At 40.7% G+C, this 20974-nt stretch overlaps 1 protein-coding gene across 2 annotated transcripts; it reads right to left on the reverse strand.

The window, feature by feature from the left end:
- Nucleotides 1-228: 228 nt before the first annotated feature.
- Nucleotides 229-19683, reverse strand: slc1a3a (solute carrier family 1 member 3a). 2 transcript variants are annotated; one of them, XM_049578693.1, is made up of 10 exons: nt 19526-19683; nt 18752-19053; nt 17584-17721; nt 8854-9058; nt 8643-8685; nt 6672-6940; nt 6340-6573; nt 5761-5955; nt 5194-5328; nt 229-2761 (listed from the first exon to the last, which is right to left on the reverse strand). In XM_049578693.1, exons 2-10 carry the CDS (start codon nt 18933-18935, stop codon nt 2557-2559), a joined length of 1608 nt encoding a protein of 535 aa, XP_049434650.1. In that variant the 5' UTR covers nt 18936-19053; nt 19526-19683; the 3' UTR covers nt 229-2556. The 2 variants fall into 2 exon arrangements, with proteins under 2 accessions (XP_049434650.1, XP_049434651.1); XM_049578694.1 differs by having other exon boundaries at nt 18752-19048; nt 19526-19673.
- Between the last annotated feature and the right edge of the window lie 1291 nt (nt 19684-20974).

The raw sequence follows: 20974 nt of genomic DNA on the forward strand, positions 1-20974 counted from the left end.
GACAACCAGACCAACAAAATAAAACTACAGACCATCAGGATGACAGAATTATGGAGAGAATGTAAATATATAAGAATATAGATCTGGGAGGATGTCAAACTACAATTAAATGAGAATTTAAAACATTTAAGGACATCTGTTCATCAACACATGGTGGCTTAGTTTAGAATCCACATATTATACATTTGGTCTTTCAGATGTTCATAATAAAACAATAAATACACAACAACTGATTTCATTTTTTATTCATAAAAATCCATGCAAGATAAAACTACAACTATTGTTCACTCGTGTGTGTGTGTGTTTGTGTGTGCGTGTGTGTGCAGTCTCATGTGAATTCACGAGAGAAACAGTCATATTAAGCGAGACACCAGCAACTGTAAACAAAGGAACTATTCCATTTCCTCAAGTGTGTAAAGGAAAAAACAACATTTGGTCCTTTAAATCAGACAGTTTTGTGTTCGTAAGAGGAACTAGAGGGATTATTAGTTTGGTCTTCAGGTTTGATAAGAGCATGGCTACGACATCTTTACATACGCAATCCTCAAGTAACCTTTTACAGTTTCAATCTACAATTAATGTACACATTTATCTACAGTTCTCTATACAAGTACAGTATATTCAGAGGAATCTTCTATACAAAGCCACTTGTGTTATATAACGAATTAAATCAAGCACAAGCTAGTGAAAGTAAAAAACAGGGAGTTAACCGAAATTTGTTGTTTACAAAACATATCCATATTAAATCAAATGAAATAAACATTACAGTTTATTACCTACAGAAAGCTAAATTGACAATTTGAAAAGTATATATCCAACCTACTGACTATCATTTTACTAATTTAATATCAAACAAATATTTCATACAGACATGTGAATCTTTCAACCAAGTAATTTGTAGTTACAAGCCCATATCAGAGGGCTTATGTAAGGGAACAACTCACAATCATTAGAATGTATCAAAAATAAAATCATGATTTTTTTTTCTATTGAAGCATCACTGTATTACTGTTAGCGAGTTAACGAGTTGTTTGGGCATTGGTGGGGAAGGTTTTAAAGGAACACTTCACCCACAAAATAATAATTTGTCGTGCTTAATTCGTAACAAAAGCTTTTTTTCTCGTATGAGCACTGAAAATGGTTACCATATTGATTTACTGATTGACTGGGAACCACATGTAACAACAGCAGAACTCATCAAAACATCAGTTAACAAACTCTTGTTAACAACTTGTGCAGTATAATCCAAGTCTCATTTATCCTATCGTAGGCTCAGTACTTCTCAAACTTATGCATTTTCACTAAAACCTTACTTTTCAGAACTGAACTGAAACTGAAACTTATCTATGCTTTCTTCAAAGACAGACTCCAACACTGAGGGTTTTTTTTAGCAAAATATACATGTGTTTTGGAAGCACTGAGCATACGACTGGATAAATGAGACTTGGATTATACTGTGAGAGTTGTGTGAGAGTTTCTAAGTGGATGTTTTATTTGTTTGCTGACGTTAAACGTGGACCCCAATCAATCAATAAATCAATCTTTGTGGTGATTTTCCATGGAGGCATGCAAAAAAAACCCAAAGTTTTCTTCACAAATCCAAGGTAACACAGCACGACTAACTGATTTATGAATTGTCATTTACTGGATGTAGTGCTCCTTTAATTAAATTGTACATAAATTTAGACAATATTTTTGGTGTTTTTGTTTTTGGTTGAAATATATAATAGCTTAAATTTCTGATTTGATTAAGGTTCAGATTCTCAGCTGGGCAAATTTACGGGTAAAAACATGGCTGAGGGATTTTGGTTACTCAGGCTTAAAGATTGTTATGATTGGTTTGAGGAACTTATGTAACAAAAACAAAAGGTTTGATATTTGCCAAGTTATTCTGTCAGCTTCGAATAGCACTTCCTGGTTCGGACAGTTAGGGGACAAAGGTAAATGACATCATTCATTCGTTTAGTTGTTGAAGTCTGTGCACTAATGCAGAAGCGTTTGTAAATAAACAGCCCTTTTTCCCCAACGAGGTCGGCCTGGTCAAACCAGTGTATGTGCGTGATACCCAACACTTTCCCCATCCATCTCCAAAGTGACTGTTACAATCATATCACTCACATTTTTTACATACAGTACCACTCAAACAATAGCAACAACTTTAAAGACAGAAAAAGTCTTTGTAAGTATAGCCTGTAACTTACTGTGGTAGTAAGACTCACAGCAATACTGGCCTCTAGTGGGTGAGATTAGTCATCACAGTTCTGAGATATGGTGAGTATGGCATACAGGCCATCGACTGCTGGGCTCCAGAGATGTTCATTCTGAATAGTAAACAGCTGCCACCTTATGGTGGATACATCATAGTGCTCTTAGGAAGCATCATAGCACAAACTCAAAAACAATACAAAAACAAACCATTTCAAGTCTACAGTGTGTCAGGAACGCCCACACAAGACCTCACACATTAGTGGAACTCATCTTGGCTGAAATATATTCTAGCTGTAGATCAATTTAATTTGAACCCTCCAAACTCGCAACCTCAGACAAAAAAAAAATCTACATCTTGGTCTCGCTGTCCGCAGGCCTCTCATTCTCGTACTCGTTCTCCTGGCAGATGAGCTGGTACGGCTTCTTGTCTGCCTCCTCCACCACTGAGTTGCCCACCTCGGGGTCCTTCTGCAACTCGTGGCGAGACAGGTGTTCCACTATGCCCGCGCCGATGGAGTCTCCGAGGACATTGGTGGTGGTGCGCAATCGGTCCCTGAAGAAAGACAGAGGACAAGTGAGGACGAGGTGACAAGACAGGACAAGATGAAACAAGATAAAAAAGACAAACAAGAGACGGCAAAACAAAATTAGAGAAGATATAAAGACTAAGATTAGGTACATCTCCAGTGAAATGTAATCAATTTAAATACAATATTAAAATTACTGCATGAAACTTTGTTGTTTCCAGTCTGCAGCCCAAAGTTGCAGGCTGCAGTGCACGCATTCATGGCACCCTGGATGGTTCTGGTAATAACAGTTTCATTAAAGACATTAAAAATTAATTCAACATGGACTGTTTGTAAATGTGCGTTAATAAAAAAAATAGCACGAGAATACTGGAAGCATAGTTTTAATCGCCGCAGGCTATCTTCAAAGCACACGAAACAGCCAGCAGACAATGAGGAAGTTGGGCTTCATGCTGGCTTTGGACACCGACGGAATAAAAACCAGATGGACTGAGGGACAAGGAATGTGCAGGGAGTGTCTCTGGAAGCTGTCCTATAATGCACTCAAAAGCGTGCAGCACACCAAACTGATCTCTTTTAACCTCTTAAAATTCCTCTGGGTGAAGCCTAATTGAATTCATACCACACTACAGTTGTACTACTATGATGTAACAATATCTCCTCGTGATTTAAGCCTTGTTATTTGCCTCTAAAGAAGAAGAAGAGGAAGGAGAAGAATAATCACCTTTATGTCCAAGTTTGTGTTCACATGCAAGGAATTTGATTCTGATTTTTTTTATTTCTCTCAGTGTACTATAGAGAGGATTATATGTTCTGTAACATGCCAGGCCGGGGCAAAGTGCCTGTTGCGTTTCTTCCCCCTGCTTTTCTTCCTCTCTCCTTCCTCTGTTTTTTTCTCAAGGTGCTAACAACCTGACGGACTTCCATCAGTGCAGTTCAGTCAGTATGCTCTCCTACCTCGCCTGTCATCATTCAGGGTCCTCAATAAAAGGAGCACACCTAAATTTGAGCCTGAGTACAGCTAAAAACCTGAATTTCGATTGTTAAAAATAAATAAATAAATAAATAAATAAAATTCAAGCTAAAGTCAACTAAAGTCTTTTTGGCATGGTAATAGAGATGTGTGACACAGGATGCATTTGTAAATAGTCACTCAGAGTGCACCACACTCTCAGAGCAGCAGAGCGTACTCTGGGCATTCTGTTCGGCCTGGAGCCAGGTCCAGCCCTCATGATGCTCTCTGCTACCTTTTTTCCATTATTATTTCTTGTTAGCCTATATCTTGGGCCATCACAAGCTGATAACGAACACCACCAACCGGGATCTGTTTGGTCTCAGAGGGGCCAAACCCCCTTTTTTCTGACATGGCTAAATGATGTAAATCCAAATATTAGGGCACTACGATGGCATGAATAGTTATACAAGTATGACATTTGGCAACGAGTATCCTGACACAAAGGGGAAAGTAGCAAAATGAGATTCTGGGGCTTGCTCCCATTTTATTTCAAAATATCACACACAAAAAGACAAACAAAAAATATGACTGTCCGTTTGACAAATTCTCACCAAAAATGATTAATTTTTATCAATTCTTGTTTAATTTTATTGCTTCACTTGTACGTAGAAAGCTTCCCTTTTAAATAAGCTTCAATTTGAGCCTAGGTTGACCTTTCTATCTTGAAAATTACACTTGCTTTGGCCTAAATTCATCACTATAACTCAAATCTGAATAGATAGACTGGCAGAGTGCCAAGTGCGGTAAAAGTTAACCTTAACAGTTGAAAATGAATCAATTTCATTTTTCACTTTTCCAATCAGACACAAGGTTGTCAATGTAAAATATTTCTTCGCTATGAATTTTAAAATCTAAATACTTTTGTTTCTGTTTTGTCAACATGTACACAAGTATGTGCAAGAATAGGTGTTCATATAAATATTGTATGAATATAAATAAAGCACAAATGACCAACAATAAATAAATAAATAAAAACAAAAATGTATATACACTCAAAGTTTTCTGTAAGCTGTAAATTATATGAATAGTGCAAGAAATTTGAATGGATATTCATAGATTTATAGGATTTATAAAACCATCATTTTCCATCATTGACCAGAGTGCTGGTGCAACTTGAGGAAAAGTCTTGACAAAATCAGGTTTTTTTTTTAAATAATATTGTCATATATTAAGTTTTTCAAAGATGTTGCATAGTCAATATTTAGTGGAGACACACACACATATGGTGATCTGCACCGATGGTGACTTTATGATGAAGATTTTATACCTAATATTCACAATTACAGTTTTTGTCTAGTCATTTTATTAACATTTATTGTCTAGTATGGAATTGTTTGTTTTTATGATCTATGGATACACTGCTGCTTTTATAAAAGTGTCTAGTAGGGTGTCCTTGAGTGCTTTGAAATAAAATGCATAATTAATACTAATATTAATACTTACAGAAACCAATCAACTGCAATGATGAGTGTGATGTCATCAGTGGGCAGGCCTACAGACGTTAGCACTATCACCATGGTGACCAGTCCTGCCTGAGGGATTCCAGCTGCTCCGATACTGGCTGCCGTGGCTGTGATACTGAGGGGAAAAAGTGCACATCTAATCATTCACCACAGTGTGACAGTGACAGACGCGTCCTTGTTATGACCTTTCAGTCATTCCTTGGTAATAGCTTTGAGGAGGGTCTCTTCAAATTCATAACCCTGGCTGGAATACATCTATCCTTAGTCACAAAGCGAGTCTGGTGGTTAGAGAGTCATTTATAAATCTGCAACCAGTGGTTTTGAGGCTTGGAGATACTTTGTTTGGGGTTAAACAGCATTTCCTGCCATGATGAAAGACAAATGTGATAGAAATATTTTCCAGTACATCCAAAATTGATTCAATTCTCTCAGAGCAGGCGAGGTTTACAGAATCAAATCCTTTTGGGTCCTTTAAAGTCATAGAATTATTTTATAATGGATTTTTTAAGAGCAAACATTATAAAGCAAGTGTCTGTGTGTCACATACCTGATGGTGAGAATCTGTCCAAAGTTAAGGTCATAATCGTTGACCTGAGCGATAAAGATGGCAGCCAGGGCTTCATACAGAGCAGTGCCATCCATGTTGATGGTGGCTCCGACAGGGAGCACGAAACGGGTCACGCGCTTGTCCAATTTGTTGTTTTCCTCCAGGCATTTGAAAGTGATGGGCAATGTGGCAGAGCTGAGAGACGACAGACGGAGACGGAGGGTGGAAAAAAACAACAGCAAAACACAGACATAGGGAAAAATCAGCCCAGACTCCTACAATCATTATCTTATTGTGTTTTGTGCCTGTTTCTTTTTTGTGTATTTGTTTCTAAGAGATTTTATTCATCCTGAGGGAAGTTTATCTTGGAAATAAAGGCTGCCACATAAAAATACATATTGCAGAAACAGACATAAAGTGCACTCAAATACATGCAACACTGCCCTAAGTTTCCTTTCCCTTAACTGTTTCTTAAACACTGAAGCAAAGCCATTTCATTTCCCTGTACGCTGAGTGCTGTACCTTCACCTTCCTTATCAGTCTGTGAGATTTTGAGTTAGACATAACGCAAACACAAACCTTGAGGACGTTCCCAGGGCCGTGATGAGTGCCTGCAAAATCCCAGCAATGAAAACAAAGGGGTTCTTCCTGGTGATGACGAAGTAGAGCGTTGGCAGGACGAAGACGGCGTGGATGAGCAGGCCACAAATGACTGTTACTGTGTACATTCCCAGCTGGCCCCCCATGGCTGTGATGTCATCCATCTCCACGATCTTACCAGCAATCAGGAACAGAATACCGATAGGAGCATACCTGGGGATCCATGAGTGTGAGTATATAATCCAGATCCAACACTTTATTCTGTCCTAACTCTATCCATCAATCCTGAATCCATCCCTCCTGGTTCTTACCACATGATAATGGCGACCAGCCTCATGATGGCTTCGTTGAGACAGTCGAAGAAGTCCTTGAGGGGCAGCCCCTGCTCCCCCATGCTCCCAATGATCAGACCGAAGCAAATGGAGAACACCACCAGGCCAAGAGCGTTGATTCCATTAACCGCCCCTGGCACTGGGATCATCTCCTCCCGGGTGATCTCCTGGCTACCATTGAGTGTGAATATGGATTCATTCACTGTCATCGTCACATGGACTACTTTCTTGGCGTACTGCGTCTTGAACTGAATTCAGAAAAGGGAAAGAGGATGGGTTAAATAAGGATTAAAGTCCAGGGCAATAATATTTTTTTTTATATAAATACTTCCATTCAAGAATAACACTTGAGATTCAGGGTCACTGAAGAGTCTAGAAAGAACATGTTGCTTGTTGAACGTGAAAAAAATGTGTCCCCAACATTCAGAAATTCGCAGGCGAACATGTCAAACACAAAAATGTAAATTTGGCTCAAAACTCAGTTGTTTGTGCTGTCAACTCCGTATATAACCATCTGGTACACAAAAATAAGTCACATCCCACCGGAGTACCCCATCTGTCCAAAATGAGTTGGAATGAGGAAGTGAAAGTGACACTGAGACAAGGGCCTCAGTTTAAAACTTTGCTGCGTCAAGCATAAGCATCTGCTGTGTTTTTATATAGGCATGGCATATTTAGATTTAATTGCTGAGGAATTTCATTTCCAGTCAGTAGTAAAATGTCCACAGGAATGACAATTGCAATACGAGCATACAAAAACAGAATCGTAGCCTCGTGGTTATATGCCTCTGGGAGCCAGACAAGTTGTAGTTACAGTTTACAGTCCTGTCCATCCAGACTCATACAGTATGTGGCCAGTGCTTTAAATATGGATGTTGCTGCAAAGAAGGCAAAAAATTCTAAAACTGGTTCACACACATATGTTCAACACAGCAGCGCAGAAGATCTGAACAACTGGCACAGTTTCAAGACAGAAGATAGACTTGATTTTAAAGTTGTTTTACTTGTTTATAAAGCTTTAATTTTGCATTTTTTTTTAGCTTTTTATCATTTTATGTTCCAGCCAGATCACTAAGGTCCTCCACTGCTTTACTTTTAAATGTTCCTCATGTGTCCCATGTTAGTCCTGGTGAGAGCACTTTCTGTTTTCATGGCCCTAAACTGTTGAATTCACTACCTCTGGATATTAGGATGCCTCTCTCTATATCTTTAAACGTAAATTAAAGACCTATCTTTTTAATCCTGCTTTTAATCTGGCGGAACATGACAGTCTTGATTTTTAAGTTTTAACCATTGGTTTTTACCTGTTTGTTTTTTTTTTCTATTGGATTCATTTATTTACTGTCTTTTTATTCCATTGAGTTTTAATCATATTTTTTGTTAGTTTGTTCTGTTTTGGTTGGTTTGCCTTTTTAATATTTTATTGTCTTGTGTCTGTGTCATTCCAATTTTGCCATATGAAGCACTTTGGGCTGCATGTTTGTATAAAATGTGCTACATAAATAAAGTTGAGTTGAGTCACCGGTGCAGTATCTGGCCAAATGTCTCCCATTGTGTTCCTGAGGTATGACGTTGAATTATGGCCAGCAAAGTGTTTTTACAGAACCTTGTGATGTCAAAGTGAAGCTGACCTTTGACCTTTTGAAAAGTCATCACTTCATGATTTAATCCTATCAGACATTTGTGTGAAATGTTGTCAAAATTAGCATAAGTATACTTAAGTGGTGGCCAAAAACATGTTTTGTGAGATCACAGTAAACTTAACCTTTGACCACCAAATTCTTATCAGTTTATCCTCGAGTAAAAGTGAATGTTCGCACCAAAGTTGAAGAAATTCCCTTAAGGTGTTCTTGAGGGAAGAATGTTCACTTGGGTACATATGCTCAAGTAAAAGAACATGTCACATAGCTGCAGCACAAAGAAAGAGGCAGGATGTGGTGGCAGAGTTACCTGTTTGGTGCACGCCTCCACAAGGTTAGGAGGAAACATGTTTCTAGGAAACAACAAAAGAAACACACTTTTGTCACAAATGACTGCAAATTACAAACACACATCGCTTAAAAACAGCCAAGCAATGAATAAAATATTCAGAATCAGTGTGCTGGAGTGCTCATGTGAGTGTATGTGGATAGTGAAGCTGCGTACATGTGTGTTTAGGTACCTGATAAGGTCCAGGAAGGCATCAGCGGGGCTGACCTGCTCTATCTGCGGCTGCTTGGAGAACTCATCCTTCGATCCTTTTCCAGGATGAATTATAAGCACCATGACGATACCGATGAACACAGCAATGACGGTGGTGGTGGTGTAGTAGATCACTGCCCTCATTCCCATTTTACCAGAGGCACGGCTGTCCAGAGCGGCCATACCTGGAAAGGACATGTTCATAAATGTAGGTGTTTCCTCCAAAGAGTTTCTTATTAGTATTTATCCACTGGTATTAACAGAAGCATGGATCAACTTTCAGTCCCAAACAGCTCCTGTAGAGGGAGCAGCAGTGTAGCAACAGTGCTGTACGCAGCTTCATCTGGCATCCTGTACCAGTCACTGAGCAGTGTTTCATTCAACTGCTTTACAGTTACACACAACTGGCTTTCAGTCACATGCACGAAACCAAACGGTGCCTCATATAGTTGCATCAAGAGAATAAAAATAACAGGCTGCAACAGCATCAGAATTAAATGAATAAGAAATACTGTGTTTTTGCTACTGTTTCTGTGCATGGAAAAACACATCCCTTTCATGTTTTGTCATGCTACCCCGTGACCTTACAGTCTGCATTGATGTGCCACTAACTTCTGTTCCTATGAGCATACAGTTAGCCTGGGAAAAGGTGCTGTAATTATAGGTGGAATACACCCATCTGGATTATCTGACTAACTATCTGTAACAACAAAGAGCAGCAGGAAACACAATCTGACTCTGACCTTTGCTGGTGGGAAAGCAACACCTACTGTACAGCAGCAAGGGGCAGATCTAACAACAAAACCTGTTTATGCACTGTATATTCCCATACAGATAGTAAATGTTAAATTATGTCTGCAGGAAGAAACTAAAAAACAGAGAGCAAAAAGTTTCATCCCACAGTATAAATCATTGTGTCAGATTTGGTCATACGACAATGCTGCATGTCCTAAGTGCGACATTTATTTGTTGTGAACACACAGAGCAGATAGAGTGCCAGTTACAGATTAACAGTCTGACCTCAGTTGAATATTTGTGCGAATAACCTGAGAAAATACAAAGAGTGGTGATTTAAACAGGAAAAAAATGTGTTGCAGCACGATTCAGAAGAAAACAGACGATGGTTTCTTACAAAGAAAATGCTCCCTGCAACGTCTGGCAATCACTCCTGCAACGAACCCTGGATGCTATCTAATTATACAGTACACACAACCTTGAATATGTGGTGAGTTTTATTTTACATGCCTACTGGAAAGCCACAGATCAATTTCAGGTTTTGTGAGAAATAGTTTTGAGAAAGCTGGTTCTTGGTTAAGAAATGATAAACCACTGCTGGGGGAGAGAAAATGTTTTATACGAGAGTTTGAGGGCGTCACAGAGCCTGGAGGCTAAACTGTCCTCCACCGCTCTAATAGCATTAAACAGACTTTGTCAGGATAATGGTAGCAAAAAGAAATACAGCCATTGAGAGAACTGGATTTGGAAACAGACATGCTGCCTCAATAGATGTGAGAGTGACGTTGTATTTTCAAAGTGTCAGCTCCTATTATGGCCATTATCTTCATTCAGAGCTGTACAAGGCAAAGCAGGCTTTGTGTGATGGGAGATGTATGTGTTCCTTTCATAGGTGGCACTTTGGGACTGTGTGTGTGTGTGCCTATGTGTGTGTGTATGTACCCTCTGCCCCTGCTTTGGCCCTCTCTATTCCTCTTGTCTCAACATGCCCAGGACTTAAGCTTTTATCCAGTTCTTTTTGATCCTCTTCCTCCCCTCCTCATCCTTCCCTCCCTCATTCTCTTCACCCAAATTCTTCACCTCCTCTCTCCACCACCCCTCCATCCCCACCTCTTGTTTCAGGGTGCCCCCTTGTGCCCCTTCCCCTGCTCTTCCTCCTCTCCCACCCCCCACATCTTTGCCTCCCTCCTCTCTTTTTCTTGTACGCTGATCTTATTGCTGCAATCCTCTTTCATTGCCACCCTTTTCCTCCCAACCCCCTGTTACTTCTCCTGCTCTCCTCCTATTCCTTTTCTGACAGCCCTGGGAAAACTTGTTGACTTAGTCAGCCCCGCACGCACACAATGATCCCCAGCCTGTTGTCCAGGCAACAACGGACGCAGCCTCACCAATTCCATCCTTTCAAAAGAACGAAAGGACCAAGATTGAAGGAAAGCAGGGAGAATGACTTTCTTTCTCATAAGGGGAATGTTCATCAAACACAAAAGTAGGCCTACTTCAGGGGGCGGGGGTGAGTTGAAGCGCAGGACACAGCTATTGCAAGAAGTCTGACCAGAGGGCAATTAACATCCACAGATGCTGAGCAAAGATTGACTTCATGGTTCTAGCAAGAGTTTACCTGCAGTCAGAAAATATCTCAACACGTCAGTTTGTGGAGTTTAAAAGTTTAGAGTTGAATAGATCTAACAGAAAATGAGTTGCTTCTGATGATTGATTTTTATTGGTTTCACCCTCCTAAATTATAAATCATTTGGTTCTTTTCTTTGTCTCATGTGATACTACGCTGAATAGCTTGGATTTTGGAGAGCTGGTTGGACCAAACAGGCACTTTGAACATCTAACCTTAGATAACTAAGATTAGTAATGTTGGCACTGGAGGCCAGGGCAATGCCATTTAGAGCAGTGGTTCTTCAAAACAAAAGCTCTGTGCCAGATATTCACTGTACTTCAAAATAAAGTGTGATTTTTTTGACAAATTTGGCACGTTTATGAGTCACTCGCAGTCCATTCAGAATGGACCTGCGACCCACTTTTGGACCGCGACCCACCAGTTGGGAACCACTGACCTAGAGTGACTTTATCTTTAGATAATGTGTTTCAGAGGTGTTTGAGGCCAAGTACAATACCACTTTTGCCAGTGTTTAACATCAGGAAATTGCAGGTCATCCAGGTTTTATGTCCTTAAAGGCCCAGACACACCAAACTGACATCAAAAAACTGGCGGGGGTGAAGGCTGACTGTTGTATCACCTCACATTGCCTGTGTCTTTGCCAAAAAGTTGCACTTAAACACACTGTAAGACTAAAGCCAACAGTCAACTAGCACCTACGTTCTGCAACTGCGTGAAAGGAAATAACTCTCCACACCAGTAGGGGGCAGTAGTCTGTATTCGTCATTCAAAAAGAGAAACCAGAAGATCAACAGGACAGATTTAAGCCAGTTAGCACATTAACAACACAACCTGGTGTTGAAAGAACAAAGGATATTCACCATGCACTAGTGAACAATGACATGAACATTTACAAACCATTTCTGCAAAAGAACTCAAGTACCTTATATAACAAGTTTGTTTGGATCTCACACTATCTTGACTTGTGTTGTTTGTTTACTTTCCTCACTTCCATTTCTCTTCTACACTGATCTGAACTGCCAATCAAAGTGATTTCTCTCACCGACAGGCTCCGCCACCTCTGACACCAATTCAATATGCCAACCAACAGTGGTTGCAACGGTGCAGGACAAACTGCAAAAACTAGGGTGACAGGCACTAACCAAAAGCCCAGCACTGACCTATAGCCAACAATCACCTGGGTGTGGCAGGCCCTGGGGCATGCTTGAAGTTTAGCTAAATGATTGGCTTTATTTAGCTTCATCGACAGATATAACTGGGTATCATCTGTATAACAATAAATTGAATTGATTAACCAAGAAATGTCTATAAAGTGAATTATTGTTAGATGCAGCAGTACAATAGCTACAGCATAGCACAGATACTGGGTAAGACAAGGATTTAAACAATGGTCCTTTTGAAATAAATGCATATATTGTACATTGTAAAGACACAAACTTGTGTGTAGTCTGTGCTAAAATGCACACAAGACTAAGCTACACTGGACTCATAAAGATGATGAACATTTCTCTCTGAAGGCTATACTTGATTTTAGACACTGACTGATGTTTAAATAAGGTTTTACATGAAATACATATCGCAAAATCATGGTAATGTAACACTGCAAGGGACCTTTTCACCGATGCTTTACATTTTTCTTCATGTTTCTTACATACTTTTACATATTCTAAGTGAAATACTCAATTCATCAGTTGACATTTATCGGACAGTTCTTGTGACTTCTTCAATCATTTATACCTTTACATTCCTGCTTTTATTCAACGAACTCACAAAGAATCCGTCCAGTTACTTACTACAAGACCTGCCCCCATCCTCCTCTCCATTTGTGTCCTGTCTTTACTCCTTGTCCTTGGCTTCCCCTTGACTCCCTCCCCCTTCTACATTTAAGCTCCCCTTCCAGCAACCTCATCTGTGATCATCCTCCTTTTCCTCTTTTTACTGCCCACATCCCCTCTCTCTGTCCAACCCCTGTCTTGGCTCTGTTAATACTCTGTGGTGGACTCCCCAGTTCCCCGAATGAAATGCCTGGAGACAATATGGATTTTGTTGCAAACACATGTCGAGTGGTTTGTTTGAAGTCTCTCATAATTTCTGATCCTTGGTTCTCCTGACTGTCTGTCCACTAGTCTTGCTTTCCTTCATTTCCTACTTTCCAGGGCGCCTCAGGACACTGCTCAAACTGATTCCCAATTCAACCTCGCTTTTAGACAGGATCAAAATTCAGAGGCAGGTCCCTTTCTGGGACAACCCCTTTCACATAGAGGCACAATTCAGCCTTAGGAGCATGACAGCCTGTTTACTGAGGGGCCTCGTGTTTGCAGAAAAGAAGTCATATGATCATAGCTCTGGATCCTCTTACTCTTGAAGTCGTGCTCCAAGTCATGAATGTAAAGATATCACTGCTCTAGAAATAGAGCTTAGTTACATTCATGCAGTAGGACGCTGGTTCTTATGGGGCAGTAGGTGAATCCAGCCTGTGCTATGAGGTAGAAATGCAGCCAAACATACAGCTAAAGTGTGTCAAGACATTCTGTATGATCAAGAGAAGCTGTTGTCCTCTAAAGTTACTTAAGACCATGACTGAGGTCATAGTTTCCGCAAAAATCTGAAAAGCTATGGGAGAAAAGAGGGACTTTCAATGATGAGTCAAACTCTTCATAAACTTGAGAGCTGTGCTGCAGGGTTTCAAACATGTATATCATAACCTTTTCTTTCCCAGTGAATAAAGCTAATCTAATAATCTATTGATTCTCCTGTTTTATTGCTTTGAAAGTCAAAATTCTTTCAAGACCACGAGTTTAAGAGTCACCATTTGAGGGTGTGTGTATTTGTGAGTTATTTCTTTCAGCCACAGTAGTTGCTCTGACCCCTGACCTCAGTCTACTCTATTAAAACTTTAAAAGCTAGCTGATGATATCTCCATAGGAGCTGTAAAATCACTTGTGCATTTTAGCGCTGTAATAATTCTATCAAGGAGGAGTTTGTTTGCATTCAGTGTGCTTACATTCCTGCAGGGTGGAACCAGATCACGTCAACCCAAAAGCACATGGTGTGTGCTCTGTTTTGCTGTGGCAAACTGACATGACTCAAGCATCATTAGCAAAAGAACTTTTGCTTGCTTTTGACCTGACCGTTGAAAAGAAACGTAATCACCAACTGTTTTGATCACTGACTGATTGTTTCAGTCATTTTTCAAGCAAAAATGTCAAACATTTGCTGATTCCAGCTTCTTAACTGTGAGAATTTGCTGCTTTTCTTTGTCATTTTTGATAGTAAATGAAGAATCTTTGGGTTTTAGACTTTTGGTTGGACATAAGAAGCAATTTGATTATATCACTTGGGCTCTCTGTAATTGTGGCAAACATTTTTCACAACTTCTTGACATCTTAAAGTCTAAATGATAATCAATTAATTGGGAAAATAATTGGCAGATTAATCAACACTATAATAATATAATTATAACAATATTTATTTGTATAGCCCTTATCTAAACAAGCTACAAAGTGCTTCACAAGGGGCATAGAAATAAGAAAGCAAAACAATCCAAAGGAAATAAAACACAAAAGTTACAAATCACAAAAGTACAAATCAGGCATTAAAAGGAAAAGCTTTCCTATTAAAACATGTTTTAAGCAATGATTTAAAAACAGGTAATTCCCTCAGGCAAGCAGAGAACTCCAGAGCCTTAGGGCCTTGATGGCAAAAGCCCGGTCACCTTTCCTTACCAGCCTTGACCTAGGGATGACTGGTGAGGGCAGGCTTGAGGATCTCAGGTCACAACTTGGAGCATAGGTAGTCAGAAGCTCAGCTGTACCACTTGGCGCTAAACCATGTTGAGCTTTATAAGTTATTAAAAGAATCTTAAAATCAATTCTAATATAGATAATGGTTGCAGTCCTAATGTGGTGTGGACTTTTTAAGTGGCACAACCAAACTACCACTCCATAACAACACAAAATAAACATGACATTCCCTGCAATAGATGGTTTCAAGTCTCTTCCTGGCAACAACAGTGTGTTACTTGTGACTTATTTGTTGTCCCATAGCAGATGACTTTCTAGTGTAATGATTATCAGCTTGGCACCTGATAACTTCATAACTTGGCTAAAGGCACACACACAAACGAGAGCCATGTGCTGAATGACTTGGCTACAAAACAGCCCTCTTTGTTGGTTTCCACATGTTGTGGCTGCGGTCATGTGACATGATGTCAGAGGATGCTGATGTTACGCCCCACTGCAGCACAAAGCAGGTTATTATCGGACAGCGTGGCTCTGTCATCCCTTCGGGAGACAGGCCTCTTCCCCTGTCGATCACTGCTCAGGGACTGGACATTTGGTCTCAGTATGCCCCGCCTGCCTTTGTCAGTCAGTGCTGCTGACCAGTGTTTTTGGAAACTCACATGTTCCATGACTCTATCTATACCTCTACCTCAATAACAAGTGGAGGCTCTACTCAATAATAAACCTACACGCTTTTGCCCCTGGAAGAAAACATCCCTGCGTGTCTGACTGGGTTTATGAAGCATATCAACAGTGATGAATGAACATCCCTGGATTAGGACTGAAAACCTCAGTGTCATATGTTTGTGATTGTCCTCAAACAGCCCCAAATACATGTGAGCTGCAGAGGGTACAAGACGTACTGAAAGCACAAAGTGGTCCAGTCCATAAAATCTGAATTGCTTGTACAATTAAAACACAATAAAGCTGAGACTGCGTTGGTTGTATTGTATCAAGATCAAAACCATTACAACACAGGTCAAATATGTGAATGAGACCAGCAGTGTAAATTCAAAACATATCTCTCTTTCTCTGTCTCTCTGTCTCTCTATCTCGCTCATGAGGTCATCCTTACCCTGTCCACCACTTGGCCCAAAACCAACAACCAATGTCGACTGAACAAACAGCTAGCTCACTCTGCCACTCATGATGTACATGTCGGTCATTGGAGCCACAAAACAACAAACAACACTATCACTGGCATGAACTTTATATGCTGAAAAAACATGCTGCGTGCAAAACATGTAACTAAAATCTCAAACAGTGTCAGAGAGTGGTCCCACCTTCCCATATGTGTACACTGATGCTGTGCTATACTTTCACTTCAGGCCAGGAGAGACACAATATCAGGGGGCACAGTAGTAAAAGGTGGATAGGTTTTTGTCTGGTGTATTTTTATAGTGACTGCCAGAAAGTTGTGGAGCCATTCTGAACACAAAGGCTTGCAAACATGTTGCAGATGTGCTGATAAAAGAAAATATTCAGGGTTTTTCTGGTATTAGGAGATACAGTAGTGAGCTGTGGCTGGTGACTAAGTTACATATTTAGAACAAAATAGTGTCATACAGGCTTGAACCGTAGGTGTTATCTGAGGAACATTTGAACTAAAAATAGCTGACACATTTTACAGTAACCACTGATACAAACACGTAGGAGTGTTGTGTGTAAGCCTTGGGTGTGCAATGTTACCATATCTATTTTGTTAAAGGGACAGTTCACCCCAAAGTCAGAAACCCAGATTTTCTCTCTTACCCATAGCACTATATATCAGTCTGGAGTGTTTTGGTGTGAGTTGTCAAGTGTTGAAGATATCAGCCCTGGAGATATCTGCTCTCTCTCCAATATAATGGAACTATATGGCACTCGGCTTGTGGTGCTCAAAGTACTTAATTATTTATTATTTACTTAAATAAATTTGAGAAACCCAGCAGCAATGTTGCTTTTCAGAAATCATGACCTGGTTACTCAAGATAATCCACAGAGCTTGTTGTGACTGTGAGCAGTTTCATGTAGGAGCTATGCACTACATCCACCAACTGTATCGCTAAATACGACATGCATCTACTGCTAGCTCACCTAGCACCACTGAGCTAGCTAACGTTACCACTCAGCTGAGGAGGATTTATTAATGTTTACATTCTACACTGTCACGGCATGAGGCTTTCATGCTAGAGTAGATGCATCCTTTCTTCTGCGTGGCAATAGAGTTGGCAGGTGTAGTTCGGCAGAAAAAAAATAGTTCCGACATGAAACTGCTCACAGCAAGGTCTGTGGATTATCTTGAGTAACCGGGTCATGATATCTGGAAAGAGACATTGCTGTTGAGTTTTTCAAATGTATGTTTTTGATGCTAGTTTCAATATATTCAAGAGATGGCAGACATCTCTATACGCTATATCTCCAGCACTCCACTACAAGCATGAGAAATATTTGAGTTTGATTATCAGTGACGGAAAATAAATGGTTTCAGCCTTTAGAAAAGTAGGAATAATATAATGTCTGTGTGGCTGGATAGAAGGATAGAAGAGTAAGTGGTAAAATCAACCTGACGCTCAGCTCATACCTGTGATGAGGCTGGAAACCAGCAGAGGCAGCACCAGCATCTGAAGCATTCTCATCAGCAGCTCTCCGGGGAAAGAGAAGAACTTCACCTCCCGGTAAGACATGTTATATGGCCGCAAGGCAAATCCCAGGATAATGCCTGCAATGGGGATCAGATGTGGAGGCAAAGTCAAAACTTTATTAGAACATTTAAACTTTTGTTGTGTCAACATGACCAGACCTTAAGAGAGTCCCAGATTTGACACCTATTTGACAAAAGTCTCAAAGATGACTGCACTGTAGACTCTTGAGTAAGTACACTAGTACTGTTTATTTACATGTCCCAAAATAAAACACACTGGGCTGATGGTTATTAGTAAAGATGCAAGAGAGGTTTGACTACACCGATAAAGGTTAAAGGCAGGGAGGTTAAAGAATGCAGTGACATCATCATTGCTGGGAAGACTTATTGTGCAATGATATTCATGGTTTGGCATTAGCATTTACTGGTATTTTGAGGGGAGGAGGTGTAGTTTATAGACTCCTCAAAATACCACTGATTGTGCAATGATTGTCACTTCTGCTGTGGTCTTTTTTCTAACTTGATTTAATTGTGAAAATGTGTGCAAAAGTTCTTTGCTTCAGTGTCGGGGAAGTCTATTCTCTCGACAAGCAGTTTGTCCACTGCAGCACTAATCCACCAACAGGGCCCAGGTGGCTGACCTAGCAGCCTGAAGTGAACAATATCCTGAATTCAGCAATCAGTCAAATGTGTTTGTCATGGCATGGTGTAATTCTAGCCAGGCTGCAGATGTGCAGGCAGTGGGTGGGCCTGGCTCACTTCCTACTGGGCCAGTTTCAAAGGTTAATGGCAACAGGTCAGGGGTCAGCTACAGGGTCAGATAAAGGCCTGTCCGCTAAGTTCATCCAAGGTCCCTCTCATCCGGTGAGTTTGTTTCAGTTCTTTTCCTTCTTCCTTCCCGCTGCGGGGGTGTTGATCACACCAGATTGATGGATTGTTGGGTTAAGGCAGAAAATCTGCTGCCCTTTTCTTTACAAGCTTGAAAAGAGGAGAGGTCAAGATGGAGAGAAGTCTTCTCCAATAATCATCAGTTTTAAATCAGCTAAATCACCGATAAAGTGCAGTGTTTGACAGTGTCATGTGTGATAAAGAGCACGTTCCCACTCACCAATAATGACAGCAGCGATGGTTAAGATCACAAAGGCATTTCTTAAGAAGAACTTTTTCATATCATCCTTCGTGATGCTCTGCACTCTCTTCTTGGCCTGCAGAGATCGAGACTGGATCCCGGCACGGATCTGGTGGAGACCACTCCGGCTCCTTTGCGGGTTTTCCCCGTTGCTCTGAGTCATGGCTTTCCTTGGAGTCTTCAAAGTTGCTTTTAACGTGCAGGAACTTGATCTCCAGGTAAATGTTGAGGTAACACCTTAATCGTGCTGCTCTCCTGTCACACCTCTCCAGACAACTGTCCTGAATGAAAGGGAAGTTAGATAGATACTTGAGCGCAAAAAGACAACTGATGAAAGGCAGGCAACTACTCTGTCGCACTCTTAGTTCAGTCTGATGATAAAGGTTTGTTGTGCTGGACTCCACAGCTACTGTCATGTAAAACCTCTACATTTAATGTGCAGCACATGCAGAGTAGACGATGAAATAATCAAGCAACCTCCCAAAATGCATTATAAAACATAAAATACGTCAACTCTTTTATCAATGAAATGCTGTGAAGAACACATGTGTTGCACTCACAAGGCACACAGACTTCCTCATACGTACACTCAAGTAACTACAACGCCACATGTGTGGTTCCACTGACACTGATTACAGCCTCACACTCATATGCATGCAGACATACACAGACACACACAGACATAGTCAATGCTGAAATGGTAAATTGCATTTTGAGACGTATCAAATACCGAGATAGAAGTTGTTTCTGTACCTTTACACTTGAGCAATAACTTCTTCTGGAGTAATGTCTCAGTTATTTTGGGAAAAAGTTGTGGTTTAAAGCCCGATCGGTGTGAGAGAGACAGAGGAGCTCTTTGGCTGTGAGCTGGTTGGTGTGAGCAACCAGCAATGAAGGGAAAGAGCAGAAAAAGAGGAGAGGGGAGGAGAAAAGAAAGGAGGGAGCAGTGGCGGGGATGAGAGAATAAAAGAGCCAGTGAGAGAATGGAGGCGGTGCCATAGTAGAAGAAAAACTAGAGTTAGTCCCTCACACAGCGTGGGCTTGTGGGGAGGTGAGGCGGGAACTAAAAAAGTGAAGTAATTTAGAGAAGGTGGGGGCGAGGGGGTGCTTTTCAGACAGAAGGGAGCGGGAGGAATAATGAGCTTTCCAAGCAGGAAAAAGAGAAAGGACCTTCTTGTTTTCTTCTGTCCCTCTCAGCCTGCCTTTCAAATAGTTCTTCACGCTTGATAAGTTCAGCCTGATTGGAGATGCCTGTGAAGAGTGAGTCAACAGAATAATGGAAGTCCTCCATCCATCAAAACATATATGGAAGTGGATTAGCCATTCATACATCTATTTTGGCACATCTTCAATGGACACACTCACCAATCCATCAATCAATGTTAGTTTACTACATATTTACACCAGACAAAGGAAGTCTTTTTTTTCTCCATGAAAAAACTGTGCAGTCTTTAGTTGGCTAAGCTAAACAGAGTAGGTAAATGTTTACCAAGTGCCAGTGGTGCAACTGGGACTCTGCAACTTTTGGTGTTGAAACAAACAATTTGCGCAAATAGTGACGCATGTTTTAAATCTAGAGGTTTATGGCAAACTGCCTACTATGCTACTTGGACAGTCAGCTATATCTGGGCCATTTAAAAGTAGTGAGCGTTAGCACAAGAGACACAGTGGTTAGGAGGCAAAACGCTTCCAGTGAGGATGATGCGAACACAAGCAGGCTGATGACCGCGGGTTTAGTTTGGCAGCAGAGCTCAGGAATTCACAGCGTGGCATGTGCGATGTGATGAGGGCAAGGGTATGTGCGGAAATGTGCGCGTGTGAATGTGTCTGGGAGAAAAGTGGGGGAGAGAAGTAGAGCTGAAGGCACCCTTTCTGACTCATACTAGGGGAATCCATGTTTGGCAGGGATATTGTCCATACACACAGACATTCACACACACTCACAGTTCTTCATGCTGCATATGACCTCAGTAAAATTATATAACCCCAGATTCTGGCATGGGTCTTATAGGCAGATAAATCTGAAGGATGACTCCGCCAAAGAGTTTTAAATGTTTTAACAGTAGCTGCACTGGCATGTGTGTAAGGGAACTCAAAGAGGCAATGAAACATTTTTAGTTTACGTCATTTAAAGCTTCAACTCAGCAGTAACATAATGACAATGTTACTCACAATAGTCCACAGACCTTGTCATGGACTGCT

This window comes from Epinephelus fuscoguttatus, linkage group LG6 (genome assembly GCF_011397635.1).
Source record: "Epinephelus fuscoguttatus linkage group LG6, E.fuscoguttatus.final_Chr_v1".
NCBI classification, from domain to species: domain Eukaryota; kingdom Metazoa; phylum Chordata; class Actinopteri; order Perciformes; family Serranidae; genus Epinephelus; species Epinephelus fuscoguttatus.

What these genes read in the sequence shown, in the direction of transcription:
- slc1a3a (XM_049578693.1), bottom strand. Translation starts at nt 18,935, where the DNA reads ATGACTCAGAGCAACGGGGAAAACCCGCAAAGGAGCCGGAGTGGTCTC. An exon ending in TGGAGGCGTGCACCAAACAG is followed by an intron (nt 6,941 to 8,642) that starts GTAACTCTGCCA and finishes TTCTGAATTCAG; the next exon opens with TTCAAGACGCAGTACGCCAA. An exon ending in GCCCTGGGAACGTCCTCAAG is followed by an intron (nt 5,956 to 6,339) that starts GTTTGTGTTTGC and finishes GTCGTCTCTCAG; the next exon opens with CTCTGCCACATTGCCCATCA.